The 25,472-nt window shown below is 41.6% G+C and overlaps 1 protein-coding gene across 2 annotated transcripts in view; it reads left to right on the top strand.

Annotated features, from left to right (window-relative positions):
- The window catches only part of INPP5F (inositol polyphosphate-5-phosphatase F), a 140,111-nt gene that overhangs the window by 45,880 nt on the left and 68,759 nt on the right, over nucleotides 1-25,472 (top strand). For both annotated transcript variants that reach the window (XM_023224308.1, XM_023224307.2), the window contains exon 2: nucleotides 15,709-15,789. Coding sequence is in view for 1 of the 2 variants with exons in the window: in XM_023224307.2 (XP_023080075.1) it covers nucleotides 15,709-15,789 (81 nt within the window). In the remaining variant the exon portion in view is untranslated. The remainder of the gene's footprint in view (nucleotides 1-15,708; nucleotides 15,790-25,472) is intronic.

Here is a 25,472-nt window from a genome sequence, read left to right as displayed (position 1 = left end):
TCTTCTTAAGTGTTTGGAACATCTGCAGTTTGGGAAGGGAATAGATACAGGGTAGATCTTTGAGCAGAAACATTGATATGTTACTCATTGGGAACTATTTCCTCCAGGAATGAGCAACCTGAAGCCTTTCTCAGTGTAGCTTTTCACCAGTCCTAGATCCAGTTTCATAGACGTCCTTTCAGAGCATGCACAGCAGAGGTGAAATGGAGGAGAAGCCTGTAGGGCAAAACTACCTTCAAAGAAGGGAGAGCCTTTGTAGAATCACTGGTTCCTAGACACTTGAGTTTTGGCCAGGCCCTGGCCAGCAGAGGTCAAGACTTGCCAAAGGCATGCTTTAGAGGAGAGGTAGTATCAAGTTTTTTTTTTTTTTTTTTTTAGTAGATTGTGAAGGTGCCAGAAACTAAGGTGCACTTACAGCTTGGTCTTTGGGGAACCTGGCTGCATTGGTTCAGGTCCCCGCTTGTCCCACTTGCCTGGCCTAAACACCCCCCTGGCATGGACAAAGAGGATGAGACTCATCACCTGGCCCATAGCAGGTTTTCTGCGAAAGTTGTATTGAATGAATTGAAATAATTCTAGTCCCTGGTCTACCTTGTATAGTTTGAGCAGCAAAGGGGTTGTAGGGAAGTTTAAAGGGAGAATCTAAGAACAAAAGACTAGAACACACTGCCTCTCTTGCCACCTAAAAAAGTCGTGCAAATTTCTCACTGTCATTTTATTCAGTGAAGTAGGAATTTCACTCTTAAGCCTGTGGAATTCATTAAATTTATTTTCTTTCTGAATAAAAATAAATGGGACCCATAGACTTCTTTATTTTTTCCAAACCGGCCCTTGTGCAGAGAAGGTTGTTGTTGCTAATTTTAGTGATGGAATTTTTATGATGGAATTTGTTCATGTATTTGCAGGTAATACTGGACTACTGGAAAATCAAACTAGTTTGATCAAACTAGTTTGGGGTCTATCACAACACATTGCCATGTTTCTTGGGTGCATTATGAATGCATCACCCAAAGATTTATCTAATCTTTGTTTGAGGTGGTTGTTACTTTCAGGTTCTTAAGGTAATGAGTTTGGAAAGTTGTAATTTAAGCTCTACTTCCTTTTTCATTCCCAAACCATGATTTTTCGTTTTTTTTTTAAATAATAGAGACGGGGCCTCACTATGTTGGCCAGGTTAGTCTTGAACTCCTGGCCTCAAGCAGTCCTCCTGCTCAACCTCCCAAAATTCTCGGATTACAGGCATGAGCCACTGCACCCAGTAGCAGAATCAATCTGCTGTTGATTCAATACATTCTCAGAATCATAGTCCAACCTTGTTTTGGCATGTTTTTATGGGGAATTAAATGCATTAGAACTTTACAAACTGTATTACTACCTCTTTGTGTGTCTTTTTGTAAACGGTTCTATTCCTGTTCAAATATATTTTAAAACATAACCTTTAAAAATCTACCTTTGCAAACAGAGGTTTGAGAAGTAGCAGCAATGTTACAGAGCCTCTAGTCAGTCAAAGTCCTTAGCTGATGTAAGTCATAGTCATTATGTGTCAGCTGCCCGTAATTGAGCTGGGGAGAACGTTTCAATCAGTATGTTTAACAACATAGGGAAATAATGATTGTTAAAGGTTATCAATAGCTATTGATAACACATTAAGTGATAATGTATAAATAATATTTGTAAAGTGAGGATGGACACTGAACATTCAGCATTATAGTACCTTCAGAAGACTTACTGGTGGTATCTGAATTAAATCACATGTTTTTAGGATGACTCATTATCTGGTTGTTGGAGACTCTTAAGTGATCTGCTTTCATTCACAAAATAGCATCCACACATTCTTGCTTTGGTAAGTCTGAAATAAGGTTGATTTTAGGTCAGTGTTCCCTGATTTTTTTTCTTCATTTAAGTTATTTTATTTTAATTTCAGGTTCCTTCAAGTTTACCCTTGCATTTTTTAAACTTGATAGCGGGATACTTTAAAATACTGAGGCAATTTTCTTTATGAATCTCATTCTTTGAAACAGCTTTTCACTTTGAAGTTAACACTGAATTTCAAATTTCACAATTTCTGCAATGTCAATATGGATGATTTGAAGCAGTTATCTAACTGAAATGTTAGGAAATTAAAAACATCCCATAATGCTCTCAATTTTAGTAATTTGCAGGTATAATATTGATGTTTTGCAGTATCATTATACATTGTTTTTATACCAGATATAAACATTCTCCTATTTCCGGCTTAAAGAATGTCCTCCCAGGGAGCAATGTGTTGGGTGGACCTGGGAGTTTAGAAGAGTAACAGTCTCTTTTCTAGGCAGGGACTTCCAGAATTCATCTGTGTAGCTGTGTCATTTACTCCCATTTGCACCATCCAAATACTTTTCTTGAAGAAGCAGCCCTCACCGCCCAACATCTAACTAATTTAGTATTATATTTATTTCTCCTAACAAATTACATCGCCTAAAATTCTGTGGGCCGGGCGCAGTGGCTTATGCCTGTAATCCCAGCCACTTTGGGAGGCTGAGGTGGGCAGATCACCTGAGGTCAGTAGTTTGAGACCTGCCTGGCCAACATGGTGAAATCCTGTCTTTACTGAAAATACAGAAATTAGCCAGACATGGTGGTGAGCGCCTGTAATCCAGCTACTCTGGAGACTGAGGCAGGAGGATCGCTTGAACCCGGGAGGCGGAGGTTGCAGTGAGCCGAGATCGCACCATTGCACTCCAGCCTGGGCAACAAGAGCGAAACTCTATCTCAAAAAAAAAAAAAAACATTCTTTGAAGCCGTTTAATCCTTTTACAAACAGTTATTGAAGACCTGTCTGCTAGGCATATGCCAAAGTAAAAAGATACTTAAAACACCATCCCCATCCTGGCAGAGGATGTGGCCTGATGGAGGAGAGACACACATTCTATAGAGGCAGATACCCTGATGGAGCTGTAATATAGAGCTCATTTGAGGTCAAGTAAAATGGCAAATCCTACACCTGATCAGGTTTGAAGGTAGCTTTCTGTTGGTGAGGACTTGTGGTGGTATAATGACTGTACAAACAATTGTAGATGGGATAGAGTAAATAAATTTTGAAAAACAGTTTCAGGAAAAGATAGGAAAATTTTTTTTTTTTTGAGATGGAGTCTCGCTCTGTTGCCCAGCTGGAGTGCAGTGGTGTGATCTTGGCTCGCTGCAACCTCTGCCTCCCGGGTTCAAGCGATTCTCCTGCCTCAGCCTCCCAAGTAGCTGGGATTACAGGCATGCACCACCACACCTGGCTAATTTTTGTATTTTTAGTAGAGATGGGGTTTCACCATGTTGGTCAGGCTGGTCTCGAACTCCTGACCTTGTGATCTGCCCGCCTCAGCCTCCCAGAGTGCTGGTATTACAGGCTTGAGCCACCATGCCTGGCCAGGAAATTATTTAAACACCAACTGGTAGAAAGGTTACATCTATTTAATGATGGAAGTGCTAATTTTATGCTTCTCTGTTAATAGCTCTAACATGAGGAAAGGAAAATACCGATTCTTAGCTCATCTGTGCTTTGATTTAGCTCTCAAAATCCTGCTTTTGAAAGTGATATCAAAAGACGGTTTTGGGGACAGCAAAAGGTGAGGGGTATATCGCAACACATTGCTATATTTCTTGGGTGATGTGTTATGAATGCATCACCCAGGGATTTATCTAATCTTTGTTTGAGGTGGTTGTTACTGTCAGATTCTTAAGGTAATGAGTTTGGAAAGTTGTAATTTAAGCTCTACTTCCTTTTTCATTCCCAAACCATGACTTTTCTTTTTTTTTGAGTAATAGAGATGGGTCTCACTATGTTGGCCAGGTTAGTCTTGAACTCCTGGCTTCAAGCAGTCCTCCTGCTCAACCTCCCAAAGTTCTCAGATTACAGGCATGAGCCACTGCACCCAGCCCAAACCATGACTTTTAAATGTGTAGGTTTCCTATACTGGTATTAAGTGGTATACCGTTAAGTTGATATCTTTCATGATTGTGTTCATTTCCATCAGGTCCTCCTAGGCTGAAATGTCCTAATTACATTGTGTGACCTTTCATGAAAGTCCTTTTCTTTAGTTGTCCTCTGTTCTTTTTTGAGTTGCTTTGGGTCTTTTCTTGAGATGCGACAGTTAGGACTTTATGCTTCGTATAGAGAATCAACAATTTTGTGTTTGGATATTGTAGAGTTTAAGAACCAATTTCTAATTTCTTTCATGATGATCAAAACTTTGTGGCTGTCTTGCTGTGCTATAATTAGATCCCTTTTTAAATAAAAATGTCTAGAAATTTTTGTTTTTTTTTAGAGACAGGGTCTTGCTGTGTCACCCAGGCTGGAATGTGGGATAGCTCACTGCAGCCTTGAACTCCTGGGCTTGGGTAATCCTCCCGCCTCAGCCTCCTGAGTAACTAGGATTACAGGTGGGCACCACCACACCTGGCAAATGTTTTTTTTTATTTTTTATTTTTTATAGAGACAGAGTCTCGCTATATTGTCCAGGCTGGTCTCAAACCCCTGGGCTCAAGTGATCCTCCTCTCTGGGCCGTCCAAAATGCTGGGATTACAGATAGGAGCTGATGTGCCTGGCCTGGAAATTAAGTTTCTTTTCTAGGTGGTATCTCTAATCTTTTAAATATTCTTGTGGTTACTTTTTGAAGTGTATTTCCTTCTGCTAGTTTAGACCAGCTTTTATGCCACCTGCCTATATTATGAGATCTTTATGCAGTTTATATTACTTTATTACATGAGAGTTTAAAGTTGTATGTGCTACAGGCGTCATCTCTCAGACAGACTGATAAGACCAAGTTACTAATACAGGTCCTTCCCAGTGACCTATAATCATTTGCACTAGTGATTCTCAAGCTGGCTGTACATTAGAATCACCAGGGGGAGATTTAAAGAATACCTATTCCAGGGCCCTGCCCTAACCAATTGAGACCATCTCTGATGCTCAGGGATTAGTACTATAAAGCTCCTAGATGATGGTAATGAGCAGCCAGCACTGATAACCACTGAGTTAGATTTAAGACTGGGGAATCACCAGCTGCTAGACCTTCTAAATTGGATTAGCTCTTTAGCTTGTGGAATGCTGGAGAATAATTACCGTTAGAGAGTTCAAGGAAATGTGTATCAAACTTTGCATTTATAAGATAGCACCTGAATCAAATTATTCCTTAACCTGTTTTCCTGGCCTAATTAAATTCTGAGAATTAAAGCATAGATGAGCTAACAATGGGAACTTTTAGTTTCTCATTCTAAAACCCTTTTCCTCATCTGTTTGATTTTGTGTTGGTGATTGTCTTTTTAGAGCAGTAATATCCTTTGTCTTTAGCAGGAAGTGAAATATGGGTCTGATTATTTATACATACCCTGATACCTTTTTTTTTTTTTTCTTTTAAGACAGAGTGAAAGTGCCTATAAGCTTCAGCGGCTGTGCTTTAAAACCCAGGCTTGTTCTTGGGCTGAGGGAGTGCCTTCATTCTTCCATCTTGGAATGAGTGACTCATGCTCTGTGCAGGCACACAGTACTTAATCAGTTGTTTTCTGTGTACCAGGAAGAGGAGGGCATATGAAAATAGAAGCCATGTACTGCCAAATGGATCTGCAATAAAAGTGGAAATGTTGACCTGATGGGTCAAACAATGAGCTTATTGCAAATACTTATTGATTTCGGGTGTATGTTACATTATTATTTCACTAAAATTTGGCATTATTTCAAAAATGCTATACTCTTATAAGCAACCCTTCCTTATAAAAGATAACGTTGATGATCTTAACTTTTACAATTTGTGAATTTAAAATTTTCTTTTGAATTTGTATGCCACATTAGAGTATACCTTCTGAAGGAAAGATCAGAAAACAATACATTTGTTGGATTAAATCAGTTACATGGTTATTCTTTGCAGAAGGATAGTATGAGTCTGCTGGCCATTTTCTCTGCCATTCCAGTGCCTTCTGTCCCCAGAGTAGCCATTAATATGGTCAGTAGGATATCCACTACTAAGGGCAATTGCTGCTTATGCCTGGACTAATACTATCTACACATGTCCTCTGTACAGACAGACTCTTTAATGCCAACTTGTTTTATTTCTTTAGTGAAGAACCACAGATTTTAAATACATACCCACATTTTGAAGTGTCAGCTGTATGCCAGGTGCTATACCAGGCAGCAAAGTCAGAGCAGCTCGACACAACACACATAGTCCCCCTTCTTGTGTCAATTACAGTACCTGCTTCAGGACTTCCTCTATCGTCTTGTGTCTCTTATCTCTATATTAGTATGAGAAGTTATGTGCACCTGCTAGAGTTTTCAAGATAATATAAAGATTTCAAGATAATTTAAATTGCCCAGGTCAGGCATGGTGGCTCATGCCTGTAATCCCAGCATTTTGGGAGGCTGATGCGGGAGGATCACTTGAGTCCAGGAGTTTGAGATCAGCCTGGGCAATATAGATAGACCTTATCCCTACTAAAAAAAAAAAAAAAAAAAAAAAACCGAACATCATGGTGATCATGGTGTGTGCCTGTATTCCCAGCTACTTGGGAGGCTGAGGTGAAAGGATCGATTGAGTTCAGGAGTTGGAGGCTGCAGTTAGTTGTGATCAAGCTACTACACTTCAGTCTGGGTAACAGAGTGAGACCTTGTCTCAAGGGAAAACAAATATTGCCCAGAAGTTTTAGGTGAGTCTTTCATTTTAAGAAACCATATTCTCATCATGTATTATATTTATTGAAAGAGAAATGCGTTTGTTATTAAAAGCACCTGAAATTAAAAATCCAAGCTCATTCCTGGTTTGTATAAAAGAAGAAAATAAATACATAGATAAAAGTGCCTGCATAGCAAAGACTGATATTTTGGGGCTAACTTCAAAAACAATAAAAACTTAAGATGGTATTCTTATTACACGTCAATGAAAATAAGCAATTGGTAGGAAAAATTTATTTTTACTCTTTGATGCTTTTTAAAACTTTTGTTCAATAACTATTGAATGAGTGCCTGCTATGCTGGACTGCAGGTATATAGTGGCAAACTGTAAATGGCCATAGAATTAAATAAACTGATAGAGGGGTTCAGACTTAATCGTTTGTCTTTATTTCTTTATTTTTTTTTTTGAGATAGGGTCTCACTTTGTCACCCAGGCTGCAGTGCAGTGGCGTGATCATGGGTCACTGTATCCCTGACCTCCTGGGCTCAGGTGATCCTCCCACTTTAGCCTCCTGGGTGGCTGGAACTACAGGTGCCTGGCTAATTTTTTGTATTTTTTGTAGAAATGGTGTTTCACCATGTTGCCCAGACTGGTCTTGAACTCCTGGGCTCAAGCAATCTGCCTATCTCAGCCTCCCAAAGTGTTGGTTTACAGGTGTGAGCTACCACACCCAGCCAATAGTCTGTCTTTTCATTGGTTAGTTGAAACTGTTTCCATTTATTGTAACTATAAATGTATTAGAAGTTATTTCTACCTTTTATTTATGTTTTCCATTTATTATGCTTTCTTTATTTGTATTGCTCTTGCCATTTTCCCCCTCTTTTCTATTGGATGACTAACATTTTGTCAGGTATCTTTCTGTTGCTCATTAAAAGTTACACTTTCTATTTATATTCTTCTGTAGTTTCCCCAGCCTTAGGACCTCATACTTATTCACATATGGAACTGGAGTTTACCAGTATCCATGTCTTTCCCGAGCATGTTTTTACCTCCCTTGAGATTTCTACCTTTTCTAGATTCTCCATCTCTCATGTGTATGTAGTGGGTGTGGGGCGGGGGAGGAAGTTTGCAGTCATGCTTGATTTACCATTTGAACCAGAATTTGGTTATTGGGACTGGATGCTGGATGCCCAGTTTTATGCTGTATCACAACTGCAGGTAATGTTTCCCATTCTGAGAAAATAGAATTCTGGGGCATATCTAGGCATTAAGATATTTCCATGAAGCATTTATTACTCTGAGAAGGCATTCAGGAATTATGGTTCTACCGTGAGGTTTAGTAATTGAAAAATGTATTGAAGTTGGGTTTTTTCTTTCATACTTTTTTCTTTTTTTTTTTTGAGACGGAGTTTCACTCTTTCGCCCAGGCTGGAGTGCAGTGGCACCATCTTGGCTCCTTGCAACCTCCGCCTTCCGGTTTGAAGTGATTCTCCTGCCTCAGCCTCCCGTGCCTGGAATTACAGGCACCCACCACCACACCCAGCTAATTTTTGTGTTTTTAATAGAGACAGTGTTTCACCATGTTGGCCAGGCTGGTCTTGAACTCATGACCTCATCATCCACCTGCCTCGGCCTCCCAAAGTGCTGGGATTATAGGCGTGAGCCACTGTGCCTGGCCCCATATGTTTTTATTTTAAGCCACATGAAGACCCTAAAAAAAATTCTGGAGAGGTTACTGAATGGTAGGAGCCTGGAGTTTTAAATACATACACGTTTCTCAACTTGAGGTGAAAGTTATTAACATTTATTATGTGACAGATGCTGGGCACTTTTCACATAATGTGTGTAATCCTCATGAAAGCCTGGGACTACAGGTGTCCGGCTAAGTTAGATGGAACTCTGTTTAGAAAGGAGGATACTGAAGGTGAGAGGGATTCAAAGACTGTAGTAGAGCGAGGATTCTTCACCCAGCACACCAAATGCAGACTGCATCTATAGCACATCCAAGTAGCTGAATTCTGTCCAGCTTTCCAGTTCTAGTCAGCCCCAGTCCTTGCACGTTCTTACCTGTAACCTGACTCTCTGGCTTCAGGCCCCTTCACGTTCATCCTCTACACATTTGTCCTGTGTTCTATTTCAAATCCAAATCTGCCCTGCTGGAGGAGGCGGCTCCTGATTTTACTACCTGTTGTCCTACTGAGTGGGTTCCTGTTTAGTTCGTCATCCTCATTCTTCCTGCTCCCTGTCTTATTCTGCATGGCCAGCAGTACCAAACTATTTAGAGTCTTCTTTGCCTTCAGTAGACATTTGAGTGTCTGTTATATATTAAGCAGCCTGCTAGAGGCCAACAACAGCTTTTTGTTTTTATTTATTATTATTATTTTTTGAGACGGAGTCTCACTATGTTGCCCAGGCTGGAGTGCATTAGTGAGATCTCAGCTCACTGCAACCTCTGCCTCTCAGGTTCAAGCGATTCTCCCACCTGGGCCTCCCAAGTAGCTGGGAGCCTGCCACCACGGCCGGCTATTTTTTGTATTTTTAGTAGAGATGGGGTTTTACCGTGTTGACCAGACTGGTCTCGAACTCCTGACCTCAAGTGATCTGTCCTCCTTAGCCTCCCAAAGTGCTGGGATTATAGGCATGAGCCACCGCGCCTGGCCTGACAACAGCTTTTTATTTTTTATTTTGTGTATTTATTTTTTGAGACAGAGTTTTGCTCTGTTGCCCAGGCTGGAGTGCAGTGGCGTGATCTCAGCTCACTGCAACCTCTGCCTCCTGGATTCAAGCAATTCTGTGCTTCAGTCTCCCGAGTAGCTGGGATTACAGGTGCTCACCACCACGCCTGGTTAATTTTTTTTGTATTTTTAATAGAGACAGGGTTTCACCATCTTGGCCAGGCTGGTCTTGAACTCCTGACCTCATGATCCACCTGCCTCGGCCTCCCAAAGTGCTGGGATTACAGGCATGAGCCACTGCGCCTGGCCAGACAGCAGCTTTTTAAATGATTCAGATGGTGAAGGTCTTGGCCCTGGCAAGGATAGTAGCTGTAGGGGTCAAGAGAAGTGAAAGATTCATCAGTTATTGGGGAGATACAACCAATAGGACTTGGTGAAAAAAAAAGGCATCTTGGAGTACTTGGGATAATGGTCCTGAGCTGAAAGCCCCATACAAATATGAGAGGATTGCACCAGAGAGAATTTGGTAGGGAAACTTATAGTGTTAGAAAGAGCCCTGGTCTGACTGGGTGCGGTAGCTCACGCCTGTAATCCCAGCACTTTGAGAGGCCGAGGTGGGTGGGTCACCTGAGCCTGGGAGTTTCAGACCAGTCTGACCAATATGACCAAACCTTGTCTCTACTAAAAATACAAAATTAGCCAGGTGTGGTGGCGCATGCCTGTAATCCCAGCTACTTGGGAGGTGGAGGCAAGAGAACTGCTTGAACCTGGGAGGTGGAGGTTGCAGTGAGCCGAGATTGTGCCATTACACTCCAGCCTGGGCGACAAGAACAAAACTCCATCTGAAAAAAAAAAAAGAGCCCTAGTCTGAGAGTGGGAAAGTGTTTTGATGTTAACAAGCTGTGCAGTGTTGGGCAGTTACTTTACCTATGCCCGCCTTAATGTCTTTGTCTCAAATAACCCAGATGAGATGACTTTACTTTTGCCACCATAAATAGTAAATCCTTCCAACTTGATTCTGTGATGACTTTATCTTTTGCCACTTTAAGTAGTAAATCCTTCCAGCATGATTCTGTGCAAATTATCTGATTTAAACTTGCCTCCACTTTCTACATCATATGTTTACCCACCCATTTGGGAGCTTTCTGTGTACCATGCGCTGGGAACAGAAGCTCGAGGAGACAAGGTCTAAATGAGCTTCCTCTTCCTGATGAATTGCTGTTCAGTCAAGGAGACAGGCAAGTCAGTAATGACATATGGACTAAACCAAAGTAAGGTGCCGTGATGGGAATATGCGCAGGGTTTAGGGGATCCACATGAGAGAGTCTGGTCAGCTCTGCTGGGTGTGGGTGGAGTGGGGAATGTGTCCGGGAAGAGGACTGACCCTTGTTCTAAGTCTGGAATGAAGGGCAGGCAGAAGTGGGTGGGGAGTCACATTCCAGGCCCAGGCTGCACATAGTTCAGGATGACTGAAGGCTAGGTTGCTGAGGGTGGGGGGCAGGAGGGGGATGGAGAGGACTAGCCCATGCAGGGTCTCACAAGCCTTTCCAAGGAATTTGGACTTTATTCCCAAGGCTGTGGGAGTTGGACTGGTAGTTAGCAGTATTCATATTTATCCCTTTTTAATGCCTAATGTGTTTCTTTCACAATATTAATGTTATACCAACTAGACTTTAGGGCAAAAAGTATTATTTGAAATAAAACCAGTTATTACATCCTGATAAGCAGAGCAGTTCACCAGGAAAATATAATAATCCTGAAAGATATAAAAATAAGGAAGAAAATAAAGCGTGAGATTTTAAAAAGTAAGACCTCTCTCAAAAACTAACAGGTGAAGCAGTCAGAAAAATTAGCAAGTACGTAGAGGAGTTGGACAAAATTCACAAGGTTGTGCCAGAAACCAAAGTTTCATTAAATATTTCTCCTTACACTGTGGTTTTGTGTTCTCTTCTATTCTGTTTTAGTGCTATTAATGCTGATCTCTTTATACGAAATTGATTTGATGACCCACTAATGGATTGACTCCCCCCTTTTTCTTGACAACACTGAATTTAAAAATATACATACATTTCAAGAGCACATAGAACACTTGCAAATTGACTTTCCAAATTCCTTTCCCACACCTAGCCTCCAGTGCCCCATTACTCCTCCGTCCTTCCCCTTGCTAAAACAAAGACGACTTTGACTCCTGTTTTTACTGAGTCAAGGGCATAGGATACACTCATCTGCTTCTCTTCTCCATTTCTATGTTTAGACTTTCATCTTTTCTTCCAGACTTAGAAGAAACAGATAGTATCTTCTTTCCTTTCCAAGGTTAACTTTTATACCTGTAGCTTTTTTTTGTCCACCTGTCTTCTTTTCCTTATTCAACATTTTATCTCTTTCTTGTTTTTGTTTTTTTGTTTTTTTGAGATGGAATCTCGCTCTGTCCCCCAGGCTAGAGTGCAGTGGCACCATCAGAGCTCCCTGCAGCCTCAAATTCCTGGGCTCAAATGATCCTCCTGCCTCAGCCTCCTGAGTAGCTGGGACTACAGGTGCGTGCCACCACACCTGGCTAATATTTTGTAGAGAGAGGGGATCTTACTGTGTTGCCCAAGCTGGTCTCAAACCCCTGACCTCAAGTAATCCTCCTGCCTCAGCCTCCTAAAATGCTGGGATTATAGGCATGAGCCACTGAGCCTAGTCCCTCCTCTTGTTCTTAAATCCAGTTGTTTCTTCTTGATCATCTCATCATGAACTCAGTCTTATGGGTTTAACTGGTTTTCATTCTGGACTACTAATGACTGTTGTTTTTAGTCATTAGACTACAACACAGACTTTTTTTATACTTTTTTTTTTTTAAGTTGAAATCTTATTTTCTTGACTGGATGATGCATTTACATGGTTCACAATGCCAAAGATGGAAAAGGGTATTGAATGAGGAGGTTCTCATCAGCCCTTCCTCTCAGCTGCTGTATGCCGTATCCTTTCTGCCATGCTTCCTCTTGCTCTTCTCACTCATAACCTCATCCATTCCCACTCAGGAGAGAATAGGTGTCTCAGTGTCATCTTTGATTTGCCCTCTCCCTGTCCTCCACATAGCTTCTTTTGAGGACTTTCATGTTTATCTCCTCCTGTGGATTCTTCACCCACTACCAACTTACTCCCTAAGCTCTTTTCTTTTCTTTTTCTTTCTTTTTTAATCTTTTTTTTGTTATTTTTTCTTTTCTTTTTTTTTTTCTCGAGCTCTTTTCTCCATGATCTTTCATGTCATTTCAGGCCAAGACTTTTGCAGTAATCCAAGTGGGTTTCTTACTCCCAATCTCCACCTCTTTTCAAATACTATTTCATGAAACTTTTGTTTCTGGTACCTACATACGTCTATGTGTTCACTAGTTCTTGATGTAAAAGTATCTCTTACGATGGACCTTCTAAATGATTGAAAACACAATTTAACTTTTGGGTAAGGTTTCCTTAGTTACATCAACCTTGTGATGTAATCCCTGACTGTAATCTTGTTTTACCTGTTTTATTTATTATCTGCTTTCCATGGTCTCTAGGAAGCTCAGGCTCATTACTGTTTTTTTTTGTTTGTTTTGTTTTTTGAGATGAAGTCTCACTCTGTCACTCAGGCTGGAGTGCAGTGTCGTGATCTTGGCTCACTGCAACAACCTCCGCCTCCCAGGTTCAAGTGATTCTCCTGCCTCAGCCTCCTGAGTAACTGGGATTACAGGCATGCGCCACCATGCCCGGCTAATTTTTGTATTTTTAGTAGAGACGGGGTTTCACCATGTTGGTCAGGCTGGTCTCGGACTCCTGACCTGTGATCCACCCACCTTGGCGTCCCAAAGTGCTGGGATTACATGTGTGAGCCACCGTGCCTGGCCAGGCTCATTACTGTTTATTCAAGTTTTTCCACAGTTGGCCTTAGTTTACTTTTCCAGCATTATCAGTTCATATCTCCAGTGTACCTACTGGTCTTCTGTTATCCACACTGTTTGCTTCATTATTTTTATATCATCTTAACGTGATACAGTGTCTGGTTCCTGGCAAGTACTTGGTATGTGTTTTTCCAGTGATGGGGCACATACCAGAACAAATCTTGTACTTTTTTAATCCGCTGTATTATATTTTTCTTGCTGCTGTCCTTATGCCTGATGCACCGCTTCTTCTACATGGCTCTCCCTGACTGCTTTAACTCTGTTTTTGCCTTCCTCTTCTGTATTCCTAAAGCTTATTTGGTACCCAAGGGATAGAGTCCTACAACTGTGGTCTGTTCATCTGAGGTCAAGGTGGCAGAGTTCTGGGTAGCCAGAGCTCTTTCCTTAGCAGGGGCGTCTGTGTTGGCAGATGTTGAGACATGGCCTGCCTGATACAGGATTCTGCCTCACTATTTGGAAAGAAATCAGGGTTATCTTTATTCCACTGGCATTAGGGTTAAATAGTTAACAACTAACAGAGATGAAATCAGTAAATACAGTAACTGATACTAAGGAACAACTTTGTAAGCCAAAAGATACAAAAATTAAAAACTGAAAATGTTTGCAAACATGTCAGAGAGTTGAAGTCCTTAATATGAAAGGAACTCGTAGGTCAATGAGGGATATAAAGAAAAATCGTTAGGAGGCATGAACAAGAAAATCATAGAAGATGACATGACATATAAGCAGCCCCTTTTTTTTTTTTTTTTTTTGAGACAGAGTCTTGCTCTGTTGCCCAGGCTGTAGTTGAGTGCAGTGATGTAATCTCAGCTTACAGCAACCTCCACTTCCCGGATTCAAGCGATTCTTGTGCCTCAGCTCCCAAGTAGCTGGGATTACAGACGTGTGCCAACACACCCAGCTAATTTTTGTATTTTTAGTAGAGATGGGGTTTCTCCATGTTGGCCAGGCCGGTCTTGAACTCCTGACCTCAGGTGATCCTCCCGCCTCGGCCTTCCAAAGTGCTGGGATTACAGGCATGAGCCACCATGCCTGGCCATAAGTAGCCAATTTTATAATTAAGTGTTTAATCTTATCAGCAATAGAAAAGAAATAAACATCATGTTAGGCAAATGATGCCAGATGCCATCAAATTAGCAAAATTAGATAAATTCTAAATTTTTAACTCAAAATTATTATTATTATTTTTTGAGACAGAATCTTGCTCTGTCCCCCAGGCTGGAGTGCAGTGGTGTGATCTTGGCTCACTGCAACCTCTACCTCCTGGGTCCAAGCCATTCTCCCACCTCAGCCTCCTGAGTAGCTGGGACTACAGGCGCATGCCACCAAGCCTGGCTAATTTTTGTAGAGATGAGGTTTCACCATGTGGGCCGGCTGGTCTCGAACTCCTGACCTCAGGCTATCCACCCTCCTCAGCCTCCCAAAGTGCTGGGATTACAGGCATGAGCCATCACATCCAGCCAAAGACAAGTCAGCTTTTTTTGCCTTCCGTTGAATGTATCATAACAAAGACATTCAAGATACAATAGTCAAAACTCAAATGAATTTGGGGCGAAACTATTAAGTGTATAATTACTCTGTGAGTTACAGATTAAGTGTAAGTTTCACTAAAATAAACTGCAAATGATAATAATGAAAATGTAATTTTAATTTTCTGCCAAGACAAATATTGTTTTCATTCTTGCTAATCTTCACCTGTTGAACTACCACAAATGTTACGTTTATTACCATGTATATAACCTTTTGCAGTCTGGGTCACACAAGAGAATAAACCCTGTCCTTAGGCATCTGTTGCATGTAGTGAATTTGCTTCTCTCTTGTGTGTCTAGAATGGAACCAGCTTGTGTCATCTAATTTCTCATATGGAAGAAGTGAGAAAACTGTCACCCAAGTCACTGTTCTGTGGTTTAGATGAGGAACACTGATTGAGATGCCTGGCACATAGAAGGCACTCAAACGGAAACAGTTCCTATTGTATTCGTCCTGGAAGTCATATAAAAGAGCAGTTGCTTTCCGGATTTCTTTGTTTGGTATAAGCATCTTTGGGAAAAGGTATTTTCCAGAGTATGATCCAGTAAGTGGACAGCTCTGTGGCAATTTCTTAGGCCCTGTCTTTGGATCCATGACTGGCTCTATGCTGTGGGACCACAAGCAGCTCCTCCATTTGCCTTCTTGTAGTGTAATGGCCCTGTTCCTCCACTGTAGGGCGCCAAGGTACTGCTTCCTATCTGGGAAGATTTTCTGATTGTTACTGCTCTCCCCTTAACTATCAGAAGCCTTACTATATCCAAAGCCTTATTCAGGCCTCACATTTAATACTTTGTCACAAATTGCTTTATGGTAATGTATTCCATTTGGATATTCATACTACTTTTTTGGGACATTGATTTTTTTTTTAATACACTGCTAAAGATACTGTTTTAATATATTTTCTGGTGAATATTTTCTCATCACTGCTTCCTATTTCCTTTTAGCTACTGACCTACTTCTTGCCTGGAATCCCATTTGTTTGGGGTTGGTAGAAGGTGTTATTGGAAAAATTCAACTTCATTCAGGTATGTTTCTGTAAACTCCTTAAACTTGTCAGATTTATTGTGGTATTTTTTGGTATTTTCCTCTTTGAGGATACATGAGATTCTCTTACAGCTTTGATTCCTTTGTCTTAATTTTGGGTCTGCTCAAAGTGGCTGTATTTCCATATAAGTTTAATGAAATAAAAAAGAAAACTTTACAAAAAAGGTGACATAATATTACACTTCTTCCTGTTACAAAACTTACTGAACACCTGCTGTGTGTCAGGAATCGTGCTTGTTGGTAGAACACAATAATGAGCAAAGACCGACCGACCTGTTTCTACCCTTATGGAGCTTACAGTTTAGGAGGAAAGACAGGTATCAAAGAGTAGTCACGGAAATAAACGTATGATTATTTGATAATTGTGGAAGGTGCTGTGAAGGAAAGATACAGCAAATGCATCGATCTCAAAGGAGAGCAGTAGGAATAAAGCTGGAGAGGCAAGCAGGTGGCAGACCGTGACTGATTGGCTTTATGTCGGCTGTCTGTTCCTGATGCAGTCAGCTCTGTCAGAGGAGTATGGGTCTCTTAGCACACAGTGTGGTCCTATCAGAGAACCCTCTCCAGGACAGGCAGATTGATGGGAAGTCCAGGTCACTCACCAGGCCCTCACTTGGAATGACAGGCACCTGTGTCCTGAGCTTAAAGGGAATTTTGTTGGTGGGAAAGTATAACAGGTATTATACAGGCAGGTCCCAAAAAGCTAACAAAAAGGGGCCAAATGAAATTTTTTTTTTCTTTTTTGGTGCCTTGTGCTTCAGGGAGCTTTTTAAAATTAGAGATGGGTTCTCGCTATGTTGCCCAGACTGGTCTCAAACTCCTGGCCTCCAGCGATCCTCCTGCCATGGGCTCCCAACGTCCTGGGATTACAGGCATGAGCCACCATGCCTGGCCTAAATGAAATATTTTAAGCACTACATTTAAATAAATATTTTTCCTTTGGTATCAATTTTGATGAGTTATGAATTATAGGAGGCTTTGCCATTATTTCTGTGTAATTGCAAGTATGTATCTCTATAGTGTGTCCTTTTTATTTAAAAATAATATTAAGCATTTGGGAGCTAGATTGATTTTTGTGTATCAGAAATAAGCACATATATCTGGAACAAGCTAATTTTCCTTTGCTAGATTCTTTGGTTGTTTTAAAATATGAGTCGGGCGCAGTGACTCACACCTATAATCCCAGAACTTTGGGAGGCCGAGGCAGGCGGATCATCTGAGGTTGGGAGTTCGAGACCGACCTGACCAACATGGAGAAACCCTGTCTCTACTAAAAGTACCAAAACTATGTGGGCGTGGTGACGCATGCCTGTAATCCCAGCTACTCGGGAGGCTGAGGCTGGAGAATTGCTTGAACCTGGGAGATGGTGGTTGCAGTGAGCCAAGATTGCGCCATTGCACTCCAGCCTGGGCAACAAGAGCGAAACTCCATCTCAAAATAAATAAATAAATAAAAGAAAGAAAGGAAATATGACCAATGTGTTTGGAGCCATCTCTGTGCCTTTTCCCAAATGTTTCCTATTTCCTTCCCCTTAAAGGAACCTGCTATTTTGAATTTTGTATTTCCTTGGTTTTCGTTTTTGCTTTTATTAGATATGTATTCCGACAGATGTTGCTAAGGGTTGTATTTTGGGGATTTTATATAAGTGATATTAAGTTGTTTTTGTTCTTTCACTTATTTTTATTTATATTTTTGAGATTTATTCATGCATGAAACTGTAGTTCCTTATTTTCACTATTTATGAATATATCATGATTTGTTCTTTTTCCTCTCACTGGGTAATTGAGTTATTTCTTTTTTTGTTTTGCTATTAGAACTAATACTGCTATGAGCATTGTTGTATATTCTGTATTTGGTAGGTTTTTTAAAAAAATTCTTTCAACACAGAGAAGAAAAGCATTTAGTCATTGTGTAACCATGTAACCAAGTATTTTAATAACACTCTCCTACCTGTCCACATTTACATACATATATTTTTAATTCATTTACATGCTGACAGGATAATTTCACAGCTGGGTGTTCTGAGCTAAAATTCGTTTTCTGTTATTTAAATGACATGTATAAAACTTTTGAGTTATTTTTCCTCATTTTCAGTCACATCTTAGCACAGTGAATAAATCACTACAATCAGTTAGGAGACCTGAAGACAAGCTGTATTTATTTAGCTTTGAGATATGGGAGAATCTGCCTAACACCTATTTCATGTATCTCTTGTTATGTAACAAGCCAGTCCCAAAAGTTAATGGCTTAAAACCACAACAGTCTATAATTTCTCTTGATTCTATGGGTTGACAGAGCAGCTCTGCTCTTCTCTGTTGTGTTGGCTGGGGTCACTCACGTAGCAACATTCGCCGGGAGTTTGCCTGGGTGGCCTTAGTTCTCCTTTACCTGGCCCCTCTCTCCATGTCTCTCGTCTCACAAAGCCTCTCCTTGAGTCCTCCTCTCTCTCCTGGATAACCTGGATGTCCTTTCAGGGTAGTGACTGGGTGCTGAGAAGACAGCTACCAGTGTTCAAGGGCCTGTATGTCTTAAGTTGTTACACAAGGTAAAAGAAACTGCTGTCTTCATTTCCATAGGCTATTGTGAGTCCCAAATGAGCTAACTATCATACTTGCAAGTGCTTAGTAAATTGTAAATCACTATTTTATCAAGGCTCTTTGGTTGCAAATACAAACCTATCAGCTTATGCAAAAACACACACTTTTTTATGAAGAACTCAAGGGACCAAAAACAAGACAGAAACGGATGTTGTACAGGATCCAGGATTACTTTATTGGGGCAGCTGGTCTCTGACAACTGCCTCTCCTCCTATGTCTCTTTTATTCTTCTCTCTTTTTGACTTTCTCTGTTTGTATGACGTAGGACAAAATATCTGCCTTCAAAATGACACCCCTAGCCTCAAACCAACTGACAACTGATATTCCCTGTAATGACTGAAAACCGACCAGCAATCAGGAAAGATTGAGTAGTGAGTCCACGTTAGACTTCTAGGTAAGAGACTTATTTGCCCATCTTGGGCCATGGGACTCCTGGCCAGGGTCACGTAGGTCAGATATGCTCCAGAGTCCCAGTCCTCTAGGTGGAAGTCAGAGCAGGAGGGTTTGGACTTGGCAGACAGCTCAGAAGCCATCTCCTACAACTAATGTGCAAATGTAAGTTAATTGATGGCTGATGAGTTTGTGATACAGTCAAAGTATGGTCATTTGGGAGGTGGTGAAGGTATGGCCATCTGTGGTCAGCCCCCTTTATATATAGTGCTCCTCCTTTCTGTTCTTTGGTCCCAGAATAGATGGTTGATAGGCAGTGAGAATACCTGTGATGTAGGATGTTTTGAAAGAGGGAGAGGTGGAGAATAGAGTGAACTGGAGAAAGTATAAAAAAGGAAAAAAGGGCAGCGAAATTCTCTTAATTTTTCATTCTCCTAATCCTTGGACCTTTTTTTTCCCTTCTTCTTGTCACATCACTTGAAAGGTTTGGCTCTTAAGAAAGAGAGTGGGGAGGCAGCAAAGGAAACTCTTTGCTGGGCCCCTGCTGCTTTTCCCTCCCTCCCAACCCTCTCCATGTCACTCCACCCCCAGCCCCTTGCCTGTGAGCACCCATCTTACTTACTCTCCTTATCTGTCCTCAGGGATGCCTCCTCCTTAGATTGGCTAGAAGGGAGGTATGTGCCTGCTGTGTGTGAGAAAGAATTGAGAAAATTACTCGATGGGCATTTTCCCTGGGAACATCTTATCTTTGGAGGATAGTGGTTGAGGGGAATAAAATGTCTGTACTGAAACTCTCTCCTGTTTCCCTCCTACTTATTCTCCACATATTAATGCACAAATTTTTCTTCTTGCCTAGGGAGATGGGAACATAAATTTATTTGAACAGATGTCATTGACAGTCTTAAAGTGGCGTGGGTGAGCCATGCCGCTGTTCCTGACTGTCACTGAACTCTGAGCTCTGTGGAATGAAGCAAGTGCTTGTGACTTAGGAACTGTATTAGTTTGCTGCCATAGCAAAGTGCCACCAGCTGGGTGGCTTAAACAATGGAATCGTATTTTCTCACAATTCTGGAACACAAGTCTGAAATCAAGGTGTTGGCTGTGTTGGTTCCTCCCGAGGCCTCTGTCCTAATCTTGTACATGGCCACTGTCCCCTTGTGTCTTCATGTGGTCTTCCCTCTGTAACTGTGTGTCTGTCTAAATTTCCTTATCTTATAATGACACCAGTCATTTTGGATTAAGGCCCACTCAAACTCATTTTAACCTAATTACCCCTTTGAAGACCCTGTCTCTAAATATAATCATATTCTGAGGTCCTAGGAGTTAGGACTTCAGCATATGAATTTTAAGGGGACACAGTTTAGCCCATAACAGGAACATAATATCCACCAAAATGCTTCATTACAAAAGCAAGTCAAAAAGAATTCCTTCTAGTCTGGTGTTGCTGTTTCCTGCTGCTTGCCCTTATTTCGGTGTGATAGGCCAGTCCTTGAATATCATTGACTAGGAACCCACTCCAGATGTGGACTAATTCTGCAAGATCACACAATTGCCTTGAGTCAGGTGACCTCATCTAAGCCTCAGTTGCCATCTATAAGACAAAACTGATTATAGTTCCTTGATACAGTTATTGCGAAGATTTAATAAAACTCACATAAAGTGAGTTCTTGGTAATAATATGCATTCAGCCAGACATGGTGGCTCACACCTGTAATCTCAGCACTTTGGGAGGCTGAGGTAGGCAGATCACAAGGTCAGGAGATCGAGGCCAGCCTGACCAACATGGTGAAACCCCGTATCTGCTACAAATACAAAAATTAGCTGGGTGTGATGGCACACGCTTGGAATCCCAGCTACTCGGGAGGCTGAGGCAGGAGAATTGCTTGAACCTGGGAGGCAGAGGTTGCAGTGAGCCAGGATCATGCCACTGCACTCCAGTCTGGGTGACAGAGCGGGACTCTGTCTCAAGAAAAACAAAAAAACAAAACAAAAAAACCATTCAGTATATGCTGATTACTATTTTTTTCCCCTCTTAAAGATCCTTATGGGTATCAGATATTTTACTCAAGAACCACTTACATTGTGGCTATACAATTTTGAACAAATTTTAAACATGGACTATTTTTCTAATGTTAATTTTTGCTAAAACTGTAATAAGAACAAGTCAGGCCAGATGTGGTGACTCAGCCTGTAATCCTGGCACTTTGGGAGACCAAGGCAGGTAGATCGCTTGAGGTCAGGAGTTTGAGACCAGCCTGGCCAACATGGTGAAACCCTATCTCAACCCTGCCTATAATCCTAGCTACCCGGGAGGTTGAGGCAGGAGAATCGTTTGAACCCAGGAGGTGGATGTTGCAGTGAGCCAAGATCGCACCACTGCACTCCAGCCTGGGCTAGAGAGCAAGACTCTGTCTTAAAAGACAAAAAACAAGAAACGAAAAACAGAACAGAACAAGTCACTAAAGACTACATTGTGAAAATGTATAATAAGTAGTATTTTCGGTAATAACAGATTAGTAGCATTAGTGAAATTTATTTTGTAATCCACATGTTTCTTTTAAAAAATATGATAGAAGAATTTCAAACTATTTTTGTTTGTGTTATCCTTTGTCGACAATTGCCTGCCCTTTTAGTAAGCTCTGCCAAGAAAAAGGTTCTGTGTACCCTAATGCCTAGAAAATATCTATTTAGAACCATTAGCCTGTTTTTGGGTTGCAAGACCTCTTCCTCAGACATTTGCAGGCAGGTGGACTTCAGCCAGGGTGTAATGTAGTTTGTCTTCTGACAACTCAAACGTATCTGACTTTGGTTTGACCAGTTGAGATTTATTTATTTATTTTATTTATTTATTTTTGAGACGGAGTCTCGCTCTGTCGCCCAGGCTGGAGTGCAGTCGCGCGATCTCGGCTTACTGCAACCTCAGCCCCCCGGGTTCAAGCGATTCTCCTGCCTCAGCCTCCTGAGTAGCTGGGATTATAGGCACGTGTCACCACGCCCAGCCTATTTTTGTATTTGTAGTGGAGAGGGGGTTTCCCCATGTTGGCCAGACTGGTTTTGAACTCCTGACTTCAGGTGATCGACCTGCCTCGGCCTCCCTAAGTGCTGGGATTACAGGCATGAGCCACTGCACCCGGCTGAGATTTTCTAATATGAGGAACAGAAAGTAGGAGGGATGTGTAATATATCAAATAGGTGAAAGAAAAGTGTGGATCTGTGAAAAATCAACATTAAAAAAATTCATTGTAGTATCCAGGAGGAAATAAAAATGGTAGTCAAGGCCGGGTGCGCGGTGGCTCACACCTGTAATCCTAGCACTTTGTGGGGGCCGAGGCAGGCAGGTCACTTGAGGTCAGGGATTTGAGACCAGCCTGACCACACGGTGAAACCCCATCTCTACTAAAAATACGAAAATTAGCTGGGCACGGTGGCATGTGCCTGTAATCCCAGCCACTCGGGAGGCTGAGGCATGAGAATTGCTTGAACCCAGGAGGTGGATGCTGCAGTGAGCTGAGATCTCACCACTGCACTCCAGCCTGGGTGACAGAGTGAGACTCCATCTCAAAAAAAAAAGAATGGTAGTCAATTTCATATCACAATTGCAATTACATATTAATTTTTTCTTTTTCTTTGTTGTCTGTCTTCTCATGGAAATAACCTCCAAGAAGACAGCAGTTGGGGCCATGTCTGTTCTGCTTACCTGCTGTGTCTCTCTGTGCTGGCCCACTGCAGAGCAATTCAGAAATATTCAGCGAGTACTTATGGATTTAACAATTATCTACGGAGTACTTACTGTGCCCCATGGCCTGTACTCAGTGCTGGGGCTGCAGGTTGAACAAGCTGGGGCTGCAGGTCGAAGCTTCTAGAAACCTAGACTCAGAATCTGAGTGATAGATGTTACTTACCAGTCACACAGTTTTACCATTACAAACGTAATCGTCTGAAGACAAGTGTGGGGTGCTGTGGTGTGTATGACAGAAGAGCCCAACTGGGTGGAGCTGGGGCTTCTGGATGGAAAGCATCTCATATGGGTGGAGCTGGTGTTCCTGGTTGGAAGGCATCTCATATGGGTGGAGCTGGGGTTCCAGGATGGAAAGCATCTCATACGGACAGGGCCAGGGGTGGGAGGGGAGGCATTGAGAGGAGAGGTGGTTCTTGGCAGAGTATGCAGCTGTGCAAAAGGCCCACATGATTGATGTGTTTCTTCTCTTCATTTTCTGTGTAATGTCTGGGTATAGTCATATCTTCACACAGATATCCAGGAAAAGACTGCTTTAGGCTGGAGATTTAAAATAGATCACAAAAGCTCTTCAAGTTAAAATGTATTTTCAAGATTGAGAAGAGGATAAGCTCAATTAGGGTAAGAAGTAAAGATATAAAGCAAAAAGACTCATTAGTAAAGGAGTATATCCCACGATATATTCAGGACTACATGAAGAGAAAATTGTCAGGAGTCTTGATTAATGTAGCAATAGAGGCTCTTTGTTTAGTAATTAACTGAATTACTACTGATAGTACTGAACAATCCTAGACAAAAATTCACTCAAGTAGATCTCATTCATTAAAATAGTACTCGCCATCTGCTGTTCTTTCACTTTTGAAGTGGTGACGATGTCTCAATCATTAAGATGGTAAAGTGTATTATGCATATGATTTTAATACTGATTTTAGTCTTCTGCTGTCTATGGAGACTTTGCTATGGCACTAGTGACATGGAATTTTTGTATATTTTAGTGGTGAATGAATGGAGTGTCACTAGCATTGTTTTAGTGCATGCCTTAAAAGCCGTTGGAAACCTCACTCCTTAAGGACATTGGAGAGAAACAAGAGGATCTGACAAGGTCCCTGCAGAGCTTTCATCCTCTGCTGCAGGCCTGAGTCGTGGCACAGACCTTTTAGTTATTGCTTCTGTTTAGATATGAGTTTGCCTGTGTACAGCTATACGTGGGAGAAGCAGGTTGTTTTATTGTCTACTGACAACTCACATAATTAAAACATGTAGGTATTGTGATGCTGGTTACCTAACTCTATACATGTATTAAAATCATTGACTTGTTTCCTTACAATGGATGAAATTTATAATATGTAAATTATATATAAATATATCTTGAGGTAAATTTGTATCTTGTAACATAATATTTCTATCAAAATATAAGTGATCTAAAATATAAATCAAATATAGTCTTTTTTGGCCGCATGCAATGGCTTACGCCTGTAACCCCAGTACTGTGGGAGGCCGAGGCACGTGGATCACCTGAGGTCGGTAGTTTGAGACTAGCCTGACCAACATTACTAGCCTCCCTAGTAGCTAGTAATCCAAGCTACTTGGGAGGCTGAGACAGGAGAATCCCTTGAACCCGGGAGGCAGAGGTTGCAGTGAGCCGAGATCATGCCATTGCACTCCAGCCTGGGCGACAAGAGCGAAACTCCATCTGGAAAACAAAACAAAACCAAATACAGTCTTTTTTGTTTTGGAGACAGAGTCTCACTCTGTTACCCAGGCTGGAGTGCAGTGGCATGATCATAGTTCACTGCAGCCTTGACCTAACTGGGCTCTAGTGATCCTCCCATCTGTCTCTCAAGTAGCTGGGAATGCAGGCACATGCCACCGTGCCCAGCTAATTTTTTTATTTTTTAGTAGCGACAGGGTTTTGCCATGTTGCTCAAGCTGGTCTTGAACTCAAGCAATCTGCCTGCCTTGGCCTTTCAAAGTGCTGGGATTACAGGCATGAGCACTGTGCCCAGCCTCAGATACAGTCATTTTATATTCATTTTCTCACTTATGAGGATCTCAGAGTTACTGACTTTCAGAGGTAAGATTTACTTTTTTTTCTTTTTTTTTTTTGAGACAGAGTCTTGCTCCTGTAGCCCAGGCTGGAGTGCAGTGGCACAATCTCGGCTCACTGCAACCTCTGCCTCCTTGGTTCAAGTGATTCTCGTGCCTCACCCTAAGGTGGCTAATTTTTGTATTTTTAGTAGAAACAGGGTTTCATCATGTTGGCCAGGCTGGTCTCGAACTCCTTGCCTCAAGTGATCTGCCCGCTTCGGCCTCCCAAAGTCCTAGGATTACAGGCCTGAGTCCCCACGCCTGGCCTAGAAGTAAGATTTTCATCGGCGACCAGATTCCTGGTTAACCCTTAGAAGATTCTTTAACTATAATTTAGCTGACCCATTCTCTTAAAGACTTGAGTCTTAGACGCAGGCAGCTAAATGGTTTTAGAGGATTACATTCGCTGGTATCTTCTCATTCATCTTGTTTTTGCTTCTCTCCTATTCCTTTTCCTTTCCTCTCAGGTACCTAGATGCTGAGTGCTTCATCCTTCTCTCTTTGCTCCTCTCAGCTTGTCCCCACATTTTGTGCTTCAGAATTTCCCACTTCCCTTGTTCCTAGTCTTGAGCCCGTCTGCTTGGTGCGGATGGTTCCACCTCCATGGTAGAAGTGATGCTTGAACAAGTCACATGAATGTGACCCACAGTTCTGAGCTCCCCAGAGCGTAGTTACGCAAGTATGCTTCTTATTCTTGAGCATATCTCTAAGTGGCATGGCAGATTTTTATATTTTCAGGCAGAGAGATACTTGAGAGGTAGGCCGGCGTGCTTCATGTGCTATTCCACTGTCATTCCTTTTTCCAGTCATAAACCCATTTTTTCTTTTTTATTTTTATTTTTGAGACGGAGT

The sequence above is a fragment of the Piliocolobus tephrosceles genome, chromosome 9 (genome assembly GCF_002776525.5).
Source record: "Piliocolobus tephrosceles isolate RC106 chromosome 9, ASM277652v3, whole genome shotgun sequence".
Lineage (NCBI taxonomy): Eukaryota > Metazoa > Chordata > Mammalia > Primates > Cercopithecidae > Piliocolobus > Piliocolobus tephrosceles.
Note: the sequence above shows the minus strand (reverse complement) of the source record. Positions and strands in the feature narration are given on the sequence as shown.